Raw genomic sequence first — 16081 nt, forward strand, 5'->3', positions numbered from 1 at the left:
CATCAAACATCCATCAAGAAGCAGTGAAGTTGTTAATGATTTAATTTAGTCTTTTGCAGTGGATGATGCAGATGACTTGCATCCAGAAATTCAAATGCTGAGAGAGGACGTCATCCTATGGATGTAGAAATGTGGATTCCTTCCCCTGCAGTAAAAGCATAATTTACTAGACACTGCACTGTATATTTAAACAAGGAAAACATTTCTACAAAAGCAAATTGAGGCCTAAGGATATGGCTATTTAGGCCTGGATCTCTCCTCTTCCTCCATATCCCTTTCTTACTTGCAAATTTTTCCTTCTTCATTCTTCTCTCGTCCCAGATGCTGTGCTGTTATCTTACTGATGCCATAGCATCATTTCAGAACAGAATGGGAAAGAAGAATAAAACTGAGGAATTTTTTTTTTCTACTCCGCATACTAGCATTTATGCTCAGTGTAAATTCTGGCTAGGGACTTAATTTAGTGTCTGGGATAAAACGTCAGTCTTTTCCCCTAAATTAGCCTATATATGAATATAATTTCTTAGAAATGCTATGCTGATGGTATGTATATTGAAAATGGATATTTCCAGGTTTCACTTCATAGATTCAAAAGCATAAGCTTTTTTATCTGTTGAGTAATTAATTCATTTTTAGGCAGAGTGAAGCATGCATAACGTAAAATTATCACTAACTTAGCTGATAGCCCATAGCAGCTTTGGAAAGAAAAAGAAAAGCATTGTGTTTTGCTGCCAGATGTTCCTACCAGGCAGCTGGAAGCAGGCTGATTACCTGGTAGGTTCTCGTTCTTCACTTTTGCTGTTGTGGACAAACTTAGAGGGGAGCTGAAGGGTTGCTTTCTTGCAAATCGTGTACCTAATAGGTATTTTTAGCATGGTTCCACTGAGTCACTTACTGCATAGCAGGCCTTTATTTTAATCAAATCAGGATCTTTCTAATAACTTCCATTACTGAAACATTTGAATGTGGGAAGGAGGTGAAAGTAATTGGATTGCAATAATTAAATCATCCAATGCGATTACCTTCAAAAGGTTGTGTGTTTATGCTTCCCTGAATGCAAACGGGAATTGCTCAGTACAAGAAGCATCTGTTCCGGGAGTGAAATCATTTGGTGGGGTGCAGATGGAGGAGGTCTGTGGGTAAGAGGGAGGGATGAAGATCATTTTGTTACCCCAAAGCTCTGTAAGGAAGACTGATGCGTAAGTCTTAGTGAAGGAGTTAATTTTGAAAATTTGCTTGGAAAAAAAATCCTGGTGTGATACAACACTCATTTAGTAATTGCCAAATCTGTAGCTCGCTGACAACTCCAGCCCTGCATTTACCTGCACTTGCAGATAAAATTAACTTCCCTACAGCATTTATGTTGGAATGTGGTATAGTCACTGCACTGCTTCACATGATGCATGATTGAGCAGTGGTTTTGTAGAGCTGTTGAAGACCTGAGGTAACTCAGCTCTCTGAACCTTGTGCTAGTAGCCTCAAGGTAACACAATATTTTTCAGTGGTTGTAACTTCTGGTTCATTTTGGGGGTCTCTCTTTACTTGCCTGATGCTTCTGCAATAGAAATTGGTCAGAATCTGATTTTGGTCCGGTACCTGAACAGCAGAGCATGCACTGCTCCCAGGCATACTTGCTTGTGTAACTGAAAACATCGCTCAACTGCATTGCTCATTGTCCAGAAAACTGAAAAAGGGGTGGAAACTGTTTCACAGCTGAATAGTAAAACTGTCATGTTGCTATCTTTATCTTTTTTTTTTTTTTTTTTTAGTCATGAAAATCCATTTCTCCTGAGATTGTTTCCCAAGAATCTTTGTTTTCTAGTCACTTCCCACAAAATACCAAGAAAGCCTTCTATGTAAACCAAAACTGTGTTAAATAAAGTGATGTTTCTTTCTCTTGGGTCGAAGTACCGCTCATGATTGTAACAGTTTTTTCCTGGCAAACCCATGCAATTGAATAGCTGCATATAACTTAGCAAAACTTTGACATTTTCCTTATTATGTACTATGCATTTGCATTTCATTTATACAGCATGAATTAAATGGGGAAATATCTTATAAAAGGTAGTTTGAGTTACGATGCTGTGTAAGCTTTGTGTAAAAATTCCTGTCTTTCAGTCAGTCTGTCTGCCTGCTTGCTTGATGTACTGTTTTATGCAGTATTTTTTTCTGAAGATAGGTGGTAAATGAGCAATACTTAGTTTGCAGTTTCTTCCCTGGTGTACCTTTGCACTGAGCTTCATTCCATGACTTTCCCACCATATTCCTCCTAAGCAGAAAGGAACTAGTAAGGTGTTCTATGAGATCATTAACCTCTGAGCTTAGTTTGCGCAACACTTGAGTAGCTGTGTCTCTTCTGAAGATGTTGGCTCAAAATCAGATTCTTCATGAATCTGTGGAAGACAATTTCCTTCTATTCTATGAGTCTGTGATCAGAAGTTTTATATAACATAAATATACTTTGATTTTTCTTGGGTCCAGGGTCTTAATTTGGTTCATGGCAACAAACTATACTAACGACTGAAAACGGATGAGGTGAGAGACATTCGCAGGGGCCAATTATGAAAGAACAAATAATACTATTTAGATTTATTAAGTAGAATCATTAAAGGTAGCCTCCAGCTGATGGTTAAAAAGTCCATGAGTGAACCCCCTTGTGCATTTCTCCCCTACCCTCTTTCCACCAGATTGTTGAGTTGCTCCTGAGTTCTCTGTTGAGCATGGGTGCTCTGTTGAGCACCCATGCTCAATTCAGGTGGGTGCCTGAATTGTAAATTCTGCATCTGGTGTCATTATGTGGCAGAAGGAGAAATTAAAAGTCTGGACTTTTACTGACCCACATCTGACAAGTGATGTGTAGATCATAATCATGGGATTGCTGTAGTGATGAACCTCACCTAAAATGTTCCCTGCTAGCCTGGTCATGTATAAAATCAAAGCGGTGGCATTTTATATCACTGGATGGGACTGACAGTGCACTTGAATGTTCAACTCATCAGATTCCTTTCCCCTACAGAGTTGGTGCCTGAGCTACTGCTGCCAGATCCAGCTGCTTGCACGTGGTTTTCAGCGTGCTTCCTGTGCAATTGACATCTAGGACTGTGTGCAGCCATTATTTGGTTCATCTCCCTTGCAGCAGTCATGTTCCTATGGTGCTTCTGAGCTTTGTGCAGGAGGTTTGCTGGTCTGGCAGCAATGGCAGCAGAGTTTTGGATACAAAAGCAGGATGTCAAAGGTGTTGGGAGGTGGCCCAGCTTCCTCTTGAAACCAAACTTACCACTCCTGTGGCTTTGTTACAAGGCTTGAGGCGTACAGAGTAAAGAATGCAATTATTGTTCAAAAGGCTTTCATTTTATAGGAGAGCTTCCTATATCATGGAGGGCTTCTTTATCACAGGTGGAGGTTACAATGAAGATACTGTGTTTTCTAGAAATGCCTTTATGTAATCACTTCAAAGAGAGAACTTCTCTAAAACAGCTCTGTTTGGGGCTGGATTTTTGGGGTAGTGGTGTGAAAGTGGGTTTTGGGTTGGTTTGGTTTTAGTTTTGTTTTTCTTTTTTCAGGAGGACATAGGTTTAGGACTTGTTATCTAAAGTCCTCTTGGTACCTGAGGTTTGGGCCGTCTGCTGTTAAATTTCTTTTTGTTTTCCCTGAAATACAGGGTGGCTCTGAAATGAGTTCTGATTTTGACTTTTGATTTCATATATTTGCAAATCAAAACTCATAGTTGCTGGTTCCAATAGAGTGGCAGTGGTTTGTGAGCTGCCAGTAAATATGGAAGATCTTTTATTCTTTCAGCAAATCTCAGTAGCAGCTGTCATTAATTGGTGGGAGCCAGACTCTCTTCACATCTCTTGCTCACAGAAGTCCCTGGAAAAGTTGGGAGGTTTATAGTACAGTAGCACCCTTAATGCAGTTGTTAAATAGTTTTCCTTATCCCACTTCTAATTAGAATCTCTCTCTGTTGAAGGCAGTAAAACTGTCAGTGCTATACTTGGACTTCAAATACTACTAGTGTCGTGTTATTTAATGACAGCAGATAAAGCTTTTGCTGTTTCTACTGTAGATATTTACATTCCAGAGAGACATGGCATTTGAATACTTCTGAATTGTCTATTACTGAATATTTAGGAACATTTTAAAAGTCTTTGTTTCAACACTAAAGAAGACTTCAGTATAGTGGGTTACATGTGTTAGTTCTCTGTCATATATGCCTGAAGCCTCACAGATTCTACTAACCATAATCTCTTTTCCTTTCTTCTGTCCATTGAATCATAGTATCGTAGAATAGTTAGGGTTGGAAAGGACTTTAAGATCATCTAGTTCCAATACCCCTGCCGTGGGCAGGGACACCTCACACTAAACCATCTCATCTCACCCAAGGCCTCGTCCACCCTGGTCTTGAACACTGCCAGGGATGGAGCATTCACAACCTCCCTGGGCAACCCATTCCAGTGCCTCACCACCCTAACAGGAAAGAATTTCCTCCTTATATCCAGTCTGAGCTTCCCCTGTTTAAGTTTGAACCCGTTACCCCTTGTCCTATCACAACAGTCCCTAAGGAAGAGTCCCTCCCCAGCATCCCTATAGGCCCCCTTCAGATACTGGAAGGCTGCTATGAGGTCTCCACGCAGCCTTCTCTTCTCCAAGCTGAACAGCCCCAACTTTCTCAGCCTGCCTTCATATGGGAGGTGCTCCAGTCTCTCTTCAGATGGTCTCGAACCAGATCTTCTCCTACAGTGGGCCCAAGGTCTTCATTCTCACAGTCCCTGTGTCTGCCTTCCAAGACTTAGGTGGTGTGGTCAGAGCCTTTGCCAGTGAAGACCGAGGCAAAGAAGTCATTCAGAACCTCAGCCTTCTCCAAATCCTATGTAACCTGTTCTCCCAAGAGCTTCCTGAGGGGGCCTACGTTCTCTCTAGTCTCTTTCTTTATTTGCTATGTAACTGTAGAATCCCTTCCAGTTATCCTTAATACGCCTAGCCAAGTTTAATTTTAACTGGGCCTTAGCCTTCCTAACCTGGTCCCTAGCTTCCTGGACAACATCCGTGTACTCTTCCCAGGCCACCTGTCCTTGCTTCCACCTTTTATAAGCCACTTTTTTCCTTTGAATTTTCCTCAGGAGCTCCTTATCCATCCAAGGAGGTCTCCTTGCCCTCCTGCTGCACTTCCTTCTAGTTGGGATGCAGCACTCCTGAGCTTGTAGCAGGTGATCCTTGAATATCAACCAAGAGTCTTGGGCCCCCCTGCCCTCTAGGGCTATATCCCATGGAACCTTACTAAGCAGGTTCCTGAAGAGGCCAAAATCTGCTCTTTTGAAGTCCAGGGCAGTGAGCTTGCTGCACGCTCTTCTCACTGTCCTGAGGATCTCAAGTTCGAGCATCTCATGATCGCTGCATCCAAGGCTGCCCTGGAGCATCACATTTCCAACCAGCCCTTCCCTGTTGGTGAGCACGAGGTCAAGCATGGCACCTCTCCTTGACAGCTCCTCTATTACTTGCAGAAGGAAGTTGTCTTCCACACAATCGAGGAACCTCCTGGGTTGCTTGTGCAGGGCCGTACCATCCTTCCAACAGATGTCATGGTGGTTGAAGTCACCCATGAGAACAAGGGCCTGCGAGCGTGAGGCTTTTCCTATCTGTCTATGGAGTGCTTCATCCGCAGGCTCTCCTTGATCAGGCGGTCTGTAACAGATCCCCACAGTAATGTCTCCCATAGCTATATTCCCTTTAACCCTGACCCACAAACTCTCTGTGGACTGCTCACCTGTCCCCAGAGTTCCATACTCTCCAGCCTATCCCTAACATAAAGGGCAACTCCCCCTCCCCGCCTGCCAGGCCTGTCTTTTCTAAAGAGCCTGTAACCTTCCATTCCAACACTCCAGTCATAGGAGCCATCCCACCATGTTTCTGCAATGCCTATTATATCATACCCCCGTAGACGTGCACACATCTCTAATTCCTCTTGTTTGTTCCCCATGCTACAGGCATTTGTATGGCGGCATCCAAGCCGAGCTCCAAATGAAGCCGGCTCATTGGCCACATAGCTAGATGAACATTTTGAAGAATTTTCCAGGATAGTTTAGTGTTTTTCTTTTCCTGTTTGGAAGCTGTTCTTTAACTGTGTTAAATCAGTTCTGTGGTTAGAACAGCTGACAGCAGGGGATGTCTTTCTTTTTAACCACGTAATGTCATTTGCAGTGGTGACCTACCTCCCTTTCCCAAGGAGCAAGTAATACACACAGGATAGGGGCTGATCTCTGGATGAATGTGATATGACTTTAGGACGTGACAAATGAAAATTCTTGTGCCAGGTGCTCACTACATATAGGAATAAAACTCATCTCACACCTTGTACTGGGTTTGATGTTTACCTCTTTTGGTCCCTCGGCAAGATAGAGATCAAGAAGACCCACAATAAGTCCAAGGTATAAACAGTAATAACAGGACAGGAGTATGTTAAAATGCCATTTAAACCAGTTTCCTGAAGCCCAAGAATACCTACAAAATGCTGTATTAAACTGTATGTGTTGAGGAATCACCTGTGCTCTGTGATACAGCTGGCGTATGCCAGGGTCATGAAGGTGATACGTTACACAGCTGCATCTCAGCAAACAGAAGTGTTTAAAAAGGCAGGAGTGAGGAAGGAAACATTCACAAACGGGAGAGAAGGGATCTGATGTGGGAAACTAATATATTGGACTTCTTCACTCACAGTGTGCAACTGGAACTGGTGAGTTTATGTCTATTCTAGAGGAGTGGGATGGAGTAACTTGTTTCTCAAGGCAGTGGTTGTGTTGGATCTCCCTACAACAGAGTTCACACCATTGCAACATGCAAACATCTTGGGGCAGTGCTTAGACATGTCTGTATGTTTGTGTATACCACCATTATTTCTCTTCTGTCTTAATTTCTATGCAAGACACCAACGAGGAAAGACAAGAACCCTGTCTATGGTTCAGTCACAGAGACTCAGCTTTCTACGTGACACTGTATTTTCCAGCAGTGAGAAGACTGCTTAGGCCAGGGATCAAGTAGAGAATCTTGCATCCAGCCCAGCAGCATTCTGCAGAATTTAATGGAGCACACTGCAAGACAGGTTGGGTAGGGCTTTGAGCAACCTGGTCTAGTGGAAGGCGTCCCTGCCTAGGGCAGGGGGTTGGAACTAGAGGGTCCTTAAGATCCTTCATAACCGTAGAATCATGAAATCAGTGGATAGTTAGGGTTGGAAAGGACCTTAAGACCATCTAGTTCCAATACCCCTGCCGTGGGCAGAGACACCTCACACTAAACCATCTCACCTCACCCAAGGCCTCGTCCAACCTGGCCTTGAACACCACCGGGGATGGAGCATTCACAACTTCCCTGGGCAACCCATTCCACATCCTCACCACCCTTACAGTAAAGAACTTCCTTATATCCAATCTAAACTTCCCCTGTTTAAGTTTTAACCCATTACCCCTTGTCCTATCACTACAGTCCCTAATGAAAAGTCCCTCCCCAGCATCCCTATAGGCCCCCTTCAGATACTGCAAGGCTGCTATGAGGTCTCCACGCAGCCTTCTCTTCTCCAGGCTGAACAGCCCCAACTTCCTCAGCCCGTCTTCATACGGGAGGTGCTCCAGTCCCCTGATCATCCTCGTGGCCCTTCTCTGGACTTGTTCCAACAGTTCCATGTCCTTTTTTTGTTGAGGACACCAGAACTGCACACAATACTCCAGGTGAGGTCTCACAAGAGCAGAGTAGAGGGGCAGGATCACCTCCTTTGGCCTGCTGGTCACGCTCCTTTTGACGCAGCCCGGGATACGGTTGGCTTTCTGGGCTGTGAGCGCACACTGAAGCCAGCTCACGTTCATTTTCTCATCAACCAGCACCCCCAAGTCTTTCTCCACAGGGCTGCTCTGAATCTCTGCTCTGCCCAACCTGTAGCTGTGCCTGGGATTGCTCCGACCCAGGTGTAGGACCTTGCACTTGGTATGGTTAAACCTCATGGGGTTGGCATCAGCCCACCTCAGAAGCGTGTCAAGGTCCCTCTGGATGGCATTCCTTCCCTCCAGCGTATCAACCGAACCACACAGCTTGGTGTCATCGGCAAACTTGCTGAGGGCGCACTCAATCCCACTGTCCTTGTCAGCGACGAAGATGTTAAACAAGACCGGTCCCAACACCGATCCCTGAGGGACACCACTCGTTACTGGTCTCCAGCTGGACATTGAGCCATTGAACACAAATCTTTGCATGCAGCCATCCAGCCAGTTCTTTATCCACCGAGTGGTCCATCCATCAAATTGATGTCTCTTCAATTTATAGACAAGGATGTCATGCAGAACAGTGTCGAACGCTTTGCACAAGTCCAGGTAGATGACATCAACTGCTCTAGCCCTGTCCATCAGTTCTGTAGCCACATCATAGAAGACCACCACATTGGTCAGGCAGTATTTCCCCTTAGTGAAGCCATGCTGGCTGTCACCAAGCACCTTGTTGTTTTTCATGTGCCTTAGCACGCCTTCCAGGAGAATCTGCTCCAAGATTTTGCCAGGCACAGAGGTGAGGCTGCCTGGTCTGTAATTCCCCGGGTCATCCATTTTCTCCTTCTTGAAAATGGGGCTTATATTTCCCTTTTTCCAGTCATCAGGAACTTCACCTGACTGCCATGATTTCTCAAATATGATGGCTAGTGGCTTAGCAACTTCATTTGCCAGCTCCTTCGGGACCCGTGGATGGATTTCATCAGGACCCATGGACCTCTGCACATTCAGGTTCCTAAGATGGTCTCGAGCCAGAACCTCTCCTACAGTGGGCCCAAGGTCTTCATTCTCACAGTCCCTATGTCTGCCTTCCAAGACTTGGGTGATGTGGTCAGAGCCTTTGCCAGTGAAGACCGAGGCAAAGAAGTCATTAAGAACCCAAACCATTCTATGATTCTCAGTGCACAAACTGGGATTTGTATGAGCAGAACATCTTTATCAGAAGATACCATGGCATATACCACTAAATGAATAAATTTCTGTAAATGGTGGAGCATAGAGCTGCCGTGCTGAGGTGACCATGCTGCTGTTGACATGGGCACCTGTGTGAGGGGTGGAGATGAATCCTACCTCCTGCACAGAGACAGAGCCTAACAGTGTGCTTCAGACCTGCTGATACCACCACAACCACCCGTACCTGAGGCACGTGCTTTTAACAGAGAGAAGCAGTTTTCTTTTAAAATACACACTTTTGCATCTTCTTTATATATGAAGATGTAGCCTGTCTTTCGCATGGCAGAATTATTTTTGTATAGCCTGTCTGATTTTTAAATAAATCATCTCCGTTATGAAAAGACTATAAGAGTATCCATTGAACTGACAGATTCTAAAAATCTTTCCAAGCCAATTCACTGGCAAGAAAATGAAGGGACAACTCATTTCCATGGTGATACTAACTGAATCACTCTGGAGCAGTTGAAGAATGGATCCTAACATGGGTGGGTGCTGTGTTTAAGTCCAGTAACCATGCAACCAGCAAGTACTCCTCGTGCTATATAACCATTAAAAATCTCATTGTCATTCATGCTTGTTGTTCTGATGTTTTTCTTCTTTGCATTCTTTAGAAGCTTCAAAAGCTCTGGGTTTCACAACTAGTGGGTAGTACTGTGTTGAGAGGTATACAAAACTGTGCAGAACTGCAGCTGAAAAAAAGATGCTCCCTTCCAAGAACATTTAGCTTCTCCAAAGTTCAGTTACTGGCACAATCTGTTTTTTAGCCTGAATCTACTTTGAGAAAAATGTTACACAGAAGAGTCTGATGAATTGAGATCCGTTTTTCTTCTTTCAAAAAAAAAATGCGTGATCTAATCCAGTGATGTTAAGTGAAGAAAATAATGAGTCATTGTTTTCTGACATAAGGAAGAATTTTTCTGCTTTTACATCAGCACATATCCAATTCTATCCAATAGATATTGGAAATACCATTATAATGCTTAACTTTTAAATGCTTGTTTTAAAGATATGCATAGTAATTGTCCTTAATTTTAAAATGAATTGTTTACAAGATCTTCTGTTTTCCTTCCTTCAGAATGATTTACTGGGGAGATAAGTATTTCTGTAATGAGTTACATGAACTGACTTGCTGGTTATGTTCCCTTTCACACACCTTTGAGGTAGATAACATCTTTTCGTAGCCCTTTTATTCTTAGAATGCTTTGTTTCTCATTTTGCATGGATTAGTCATTGAATTGAAATGTATTTGACTATGTAAAGAAATTAACACACTGTGTACTTAACAGAAGAGGCCTACACTAGTGAGGGCCTCACTCTTAACTAAACCTCCACCAGAGATTTTTGTCGTTTTGTTTGGGAGTTTTTTGGTTTATTTCTAAGCTTAAGCAGAAAATTTTTTCTTGGTTCAGTATCATTCAACTGCCTTTAGGTTCGACATAAATATCATATTAAGTAGTAAATCTGCAGTGGGTACAATTTAAAAAACAACAACAGAAACAACCCAAAGCATCCAAATTAATGCCATTTTTTGCAAATAAAATTGACTTTCATTTACTCCAGCTTTTGAAAGATCTCTTGTACATAGTCCTTTTTCAACAAGCTGAATTATCTGTAAGATATTGTACTGGATTTCTTATTTACCAGAGCCTTGAAGTGGAGAGGAGAGGCACCTTGTTGAAGCCTGGGAGTTTTGAACCCAGTGTCACTGAATATATAGATTGGGATGATCAGCAAGGACGAGTCTCTCACAGGATGTTGGCACACCTCCTCAGGGCTGTTTTGTATTGAGTTACTTCATTTCCCTGTGATTCATATCATTATTTTTTTTCTGCACTGTCATTCATTCCCATGATAACTTCACCTGTAGAAGATAAACATGTTAGTAAGAGCTCATCTGCTTGAGAAACAGAGCAGCTGATCTGCCTCCAGAATTACAGTGACCACCTTCTTACCAAAGGTGGACTCCTTTGGGTAAACCTAAAGGTTCTGGACCGTGCCCCAAACCTGGTGTACAGCCCCACAGCTGTAGACATCTTCCCGGACCTGTATGCTGAGGTCTGGAGGCAGAGCGCCACTCTAACAGCTGTGTCCCTAAGGTTCCTTCCAACCAAATCATTCTATGATTCTATGGTTTAGGAGGTAATTTTACTGGATTTTGTATGTTTTGAGTAATTTGTGAGAACTTTGTAACCATGGGACTTGTTAACCCAGTAAAATTTATTTCTTAGAGCAACATACTGTGTCATAATACCAGGAATGCAGCGTAAGTGTATGCATGTGTATACAGCTTTTATAGTTGCCCAGATATGCAGGTGTCTGAATTATTTGCTGAAAAATTAGTTTGGGTGTAGGGCAGGGTGAGCAGAAACCTGATTTTAGGTATATGCAATCCCAGAACACAGTGGTTAAGCAGGCCTTAGCTTGAAGTTTGTAAGACAGATAACTAGATCTTGAATTGCTTTATAATGTTGCATAGCATCTCTGTTCAGACTCAGTTTGTGTATCTTGGTGTGATGTAGTATCTTAGATCAGTATATATTAATGTATTGCTCTAAACTTTTACTGGCTAAGGAGGGTTCAAATCTGCTTTACTAAATTCTGTGTAGAAATGGCCATGTGGTTTTCTCCATAAGCTATACTTCCACAGGTTTCATGAATTGGAAGGGGCCATTCTTGCTTGTTTTTTTTTCCTTGATACTATCAAATGCAAGTTGTAGAAACAATAGCTTTTTAGATCCCTCTTGTATGTACTATTGCATACTAACTTTGGTGGGAAAGATTAAATAGAAGTGAGTGATGGGTTGCAACCTATTGTGCTACACTAACACAGTGCTTGCTGTCTTGATAAGTAATTTTTTGAGAAGGTTAATACATTTTGTGTAAATCGGTAAAGTGTGGAATACGGTATCATATGGCGAGCTGACTAGTTAAGATTGGAGATTATAAGGATCTGAGGAACAGAAAGGCAGGTAATAGTTGGCTTTAATTAAGATGACAGAGGGCTGTGCAGGAATAAGTGGTAGAGATTACTGGTTGCCTGCTGCTTTAACTGTTGACACAGGTACAAGGCATGTTTTGATGAAGTTAGCTGATAAAGTTAGGAGAGAGCTTCAATTTGAAAAAGGCCTCAGAGTTTGGACCAAAACGAGTAAATGACAATGAGGACTGAAATAAGAAACGTTTAATGACCCAGGTGGTACATCAGTCCAGATTCTCTGCTCATGAAACAAGCAACGAGTCTCAAGTGTGTGAAGGACATGGATTGAGTGACAAAGAGCTACCAGTATGATATCATTATGAAAAAGCAAAAGTAATCCTGAGGTACATCTTCTAGCAGAGAGGAAACCACTGATGGTGTTTGTGGGGAGTTGTGGAGCACTGCATGATCCTAGGTGCCTCTATTGAAGGATGGCAACTCCAAACCGATGAGGCAGAGGAGGACTGCTAGGCTGCCTGTCATCTTAATCATCCTTTTCAGAGAAGGGTAAGAGTTTGGATTCTTGAGCCTGATGCAAAATGGGCATTTGGCAGCAGTCTGAGTACACTGAGAAGAGGGGGAAGGTCCTGAATCTAAAAAGCTAATTTCATGCACAAATGAACATAATCTTAGTAAATGGAAGCTGAAAATCTCAGAACCATATTCATTTGCTTAGAGGTGTTCCTAAAGCAGAACAGTGAAACAACAGGCAGCAGATGAACCAAGGGCTACCCAGAGGGTAGGGAGACAGCTTCTGCGGGGGACTGGATGGGCTGATCACCTCATCACCTTACAGAGATTAATCTGAGACTGGTGTAGAAGTTTGCTGTAGGAATTTACATGTTTATTTTCCCTCTCAGCAACGTAATTTAATTTTGAAGAAGGTCTTGTGCATTCATCATCCCATGTTTTCATTTATGGTTACTTTTTTATTCTTCTTTATGCGTGTGTTATGTTTTTTCTTTTGTAGAACAGTTCGTGTCTGGCTGAAGAGAGACAGTGGGCAGTACTGGCCCAGCATATACCATGCAATGCCATGTAAGTATAAGGTGATGTTTGCTATTTACTCTGTATTTGCCAAATGGCTTTTCTGGTTTTGATGAAGTTTCATGTTTATGACCATTTGCAAATTTACTAGTCCATATTAAATTTATTCAGGAACAATCCTCTTGGTTTCTGTGAAGCTTTACGAAGTTGCATGGTAATGCTTCTGAGAGGCATCAGGGATTACAGCAGCAAAAGGATACAGATATGCGAGCAAGGGATCAGCATTTAATGCAAACATGGAATAAAAAATATGGGAGCTCAAAATGTAGGCTTGCATTCTGCCACTAATGGAGTCCATAAAGCTTTGTAAGTCTGCACTATAAATCAGCCTGCCCTTCCTACTGCACGTGCTTAGTCCATTAGAGTGCAATGGTAAATGGTTTTATTTGGTAAGAACTTCATATCCTGTGGCAGCTAATATGATAGAGAGGATACTAGATAGGGAAGGTAGCTCTTCCAGTGAAGAAGAATCATTTTATCCCTGCAATTAAATGATAGAATCATAGAATCACAGAATTGTTTGGGTTGAAAAGGACCTTAAGATCATCTGGTTCCAACCCCACTGCCATGGGCAGGGACACCTCAAACTAGGCCGTACCATCCAAGGCCCTGTCCAGCCTGGCCTTGAACATTGCCAGGGATGGAGCATTTACCACTTCTTTGGGCAACCTGTTCCAGTGCTTCACCTCCCTCACAGCAGAGAACTTCCTTATATCTAACCTGAACTTCCCCTGTTTTAACTTTTAACCCATTACCCAAATGTGGAAAACCAAATCTCCTTGATGGATCCCTCCCGTATGATCTGCTGTATGTCTTCCTACCAGAGAGTCTTCATTCTTCAAAGCAAATGGCAGATTGATGTCCAGTTTTCCAAGAGGCAGTTGGGGAAATCACAACCCTAGCTGTGTTGAGTGCAGGAGTATAATTCTGCGGGTCACCAGAAGCAGGGTTATGCTGATGCTCCTCAATCAGCTTTAGATGTGCTTGTTTAACCTGTCTTTGGAAAGCTTATGAAGCTGACTTTAAATCCACAGACTGGGTAGCATTTATCAAGTCCCACTGAAGTATTCTTACTGTCTGGAGAAAGAATTATTTTAAGCTAAGATAGCTAGATTTGGAAGAGACCTCTATCTTCACAATGCATAAAATATTTGAAGAGTTTTAGTAGCACAACAACATCAGCTTGGGACCCTAGAATGGCCACAGTGTTTGCCTGCTCTAAAAAAGCATTCCTTAGTAGAGAGGAGAAACTCTCTTCTTCCTGTGGTGATGAACTGGCTCATAAGAATATATCAAGCCTCAAAGGTACTTTGTGCTTAGGACTGTGCACAGAAAGGTATTGGAAACCGGCTAGTGATGTGGCAGTCTGTGGAGCTCAGTCACAATCACTAGCAATGGCCTGAGTTCTCTTGACCTGTCTTAAGAGGTTTGCTTCCAGTTAAACTGTTATGAAGTCAATATTCTAGCAGTTTGGCATGGATACTTCTCTTTTTCCATGTGGTGCTTTTGCATGCATTTTCATTTTAAAATCTTAGGTTCTTCTCTGGTCTTAGCAAGGCTGCCCTATTGCCAGTAACAACAGCTTCACTTGAAATGGTGGAATAGATCCAGATCCACTCAAAGGGAACTATTTTAAAGCTCCTTCATAAATTTGAACACCTGACACTGCTCCTTCATTTGAAAGTCTGATAAGCTTTTAAGCCATGAGATAATAAAATTATGTTGTGTTATTCACCAGTTTCAAGAATGCTCAGGTATAATTAATGACTGGAGCAATGCCAGTTAAGTTGTTATCAGCCATGGCTTTCAGCTGTTGGAAATTATAGGAAGGGATCTGAGTCAGCCTCTGCACAAGTCTGCACTTGACTGGAAATGATCGTTTTGTCTGTTTCTGTGTGGATCACATTTTTGATTGTCCTCTGCTTTAGGTTCATACTGGTTTTATTGTTTAGAGAATGACAACGGCACAGAGGTTCTCTGTGTAAAAATGTAGTAGGCATGATGGTGCCTTTGTGCTGCTTAGCAAGCTGTGAGTGGCAGTCCCACCTATAGATACCCTGTTAGCGTGACTCGTCGTGGTCATGCTAGTCCATGACCATGACTAGACCATGACTTGTGGTGGTCATGCTAGTCCATGACCATGACTAGATCATGACTTGTGGTGGTCATGCTAGTCCATGACTGGTCAGTGGTTACTGGTGGTACATAGCCTACACTGTTTTATGGTTTAATATCAGGTAGCCTTAATAACTGAGTTTGCACCCTGGCTATTTTGGGAGGTGATGAGGATGAGGAGTTGGGCTGGGACAGCCATGTGCTTTGGTCAAGCTCTGCACTCAGATGAGGCCATCAGTGCATTCTGAATGTGAAACCCATTAAATAGAAAAAATATCAGGATTGTAGATCACTTTTGAGGAGGGACACTGCTGTTTAGAGCTGGGATTTTCCCAATTGCGAAGTTTTATGCCTTACCTATGGGTGTTTCTGTGGTTGGAAAATTTTGGACAGGATGGCTACATTTTTTATTATCTCTAGCATAAGAAAGAAAACTGGGGGTGCTGTATGCAATGTTACATTGTCAGTAAGGCAAACTAGGTAAACTGGTAACCTGGCTAACACATTGTCTTTGTGCCAGCATTATCTTAACAGTGTTTTAACAACAGATCTCTGATGAGCATGTAAACCCTCCTCATGGTTAGGTGTGGACCCTTGGTTACGCATGCGTAACAGGTAATAGATGGGTAACCATGGTTGGATATGTGACAGGAGACACAGAAAGGAATTGTAGTCAAAAGAAGTAAGCAAAAAAAAAACAAACCAAAACAAACCAAAAAGACCCAGTCACCCAAAACCTCTCACAGATGTGAACAGAGTAAAGGATTTATTGTAGGGAGGAACAGTACTGGAGTATCCAGTCTTTAAGGCAGATAATACACAGTCTTATAATGGCTTTCATAGCTAATACTTTGTTTTGAGAAGGGGGATAAAAAACGTGCAGCACAAAGCATGCTTCTTTGGTCTTAACCTATGCCACTTAGGCACTTCAGTGTGGCAGGGGGAGGCTGAAACTGTCGGTACA

At 42.5% G+C, this 16081-nt stretch overlaps 1 protein-coding gene across 1 annotated transcript in view; it reads left to right on the top strand.

Annotated features, from left to right (window-relative positions):
• WDFY2 (WD repeat and FYVE domain containing 2) overlaps nucleotides 1-16081 on the top strand; it is a 66223-nt gene that overhangs the window by 24522 nt on the left and 25620 nt on the right. The window contains exon 2 of the mRNA XM_061457416.1: nucleotides 12926-12993. Coding sequence (XP_061313400.1) covers nucleotides 12926-12993 — 68 coding nt within the window. The remainder of the gene's footprint in view (nucleotides 1-12925; nucleotides 12994-16081) is intronic.

Source organism: Pezoporus flaviventris, unplaced genomic scaffold, assembly GCF_033815535.1.
Source record: "Pezoporus flaviventris isolate CSIRO_AGI_PZ_B2104156 unplaced genomic scaffold, CSIRO_AGI_Pfla_v1 ptg000025l, whole genome shotgun sequence".
In the NCBI taxonomy this organism is placed as follows: domain Eukaryota; kingdom Metazoa; phylum Chordata; class Aves; order Psittaciformes; family Psittacidae; genus Pezoporus; species Pezoporus flaviventris.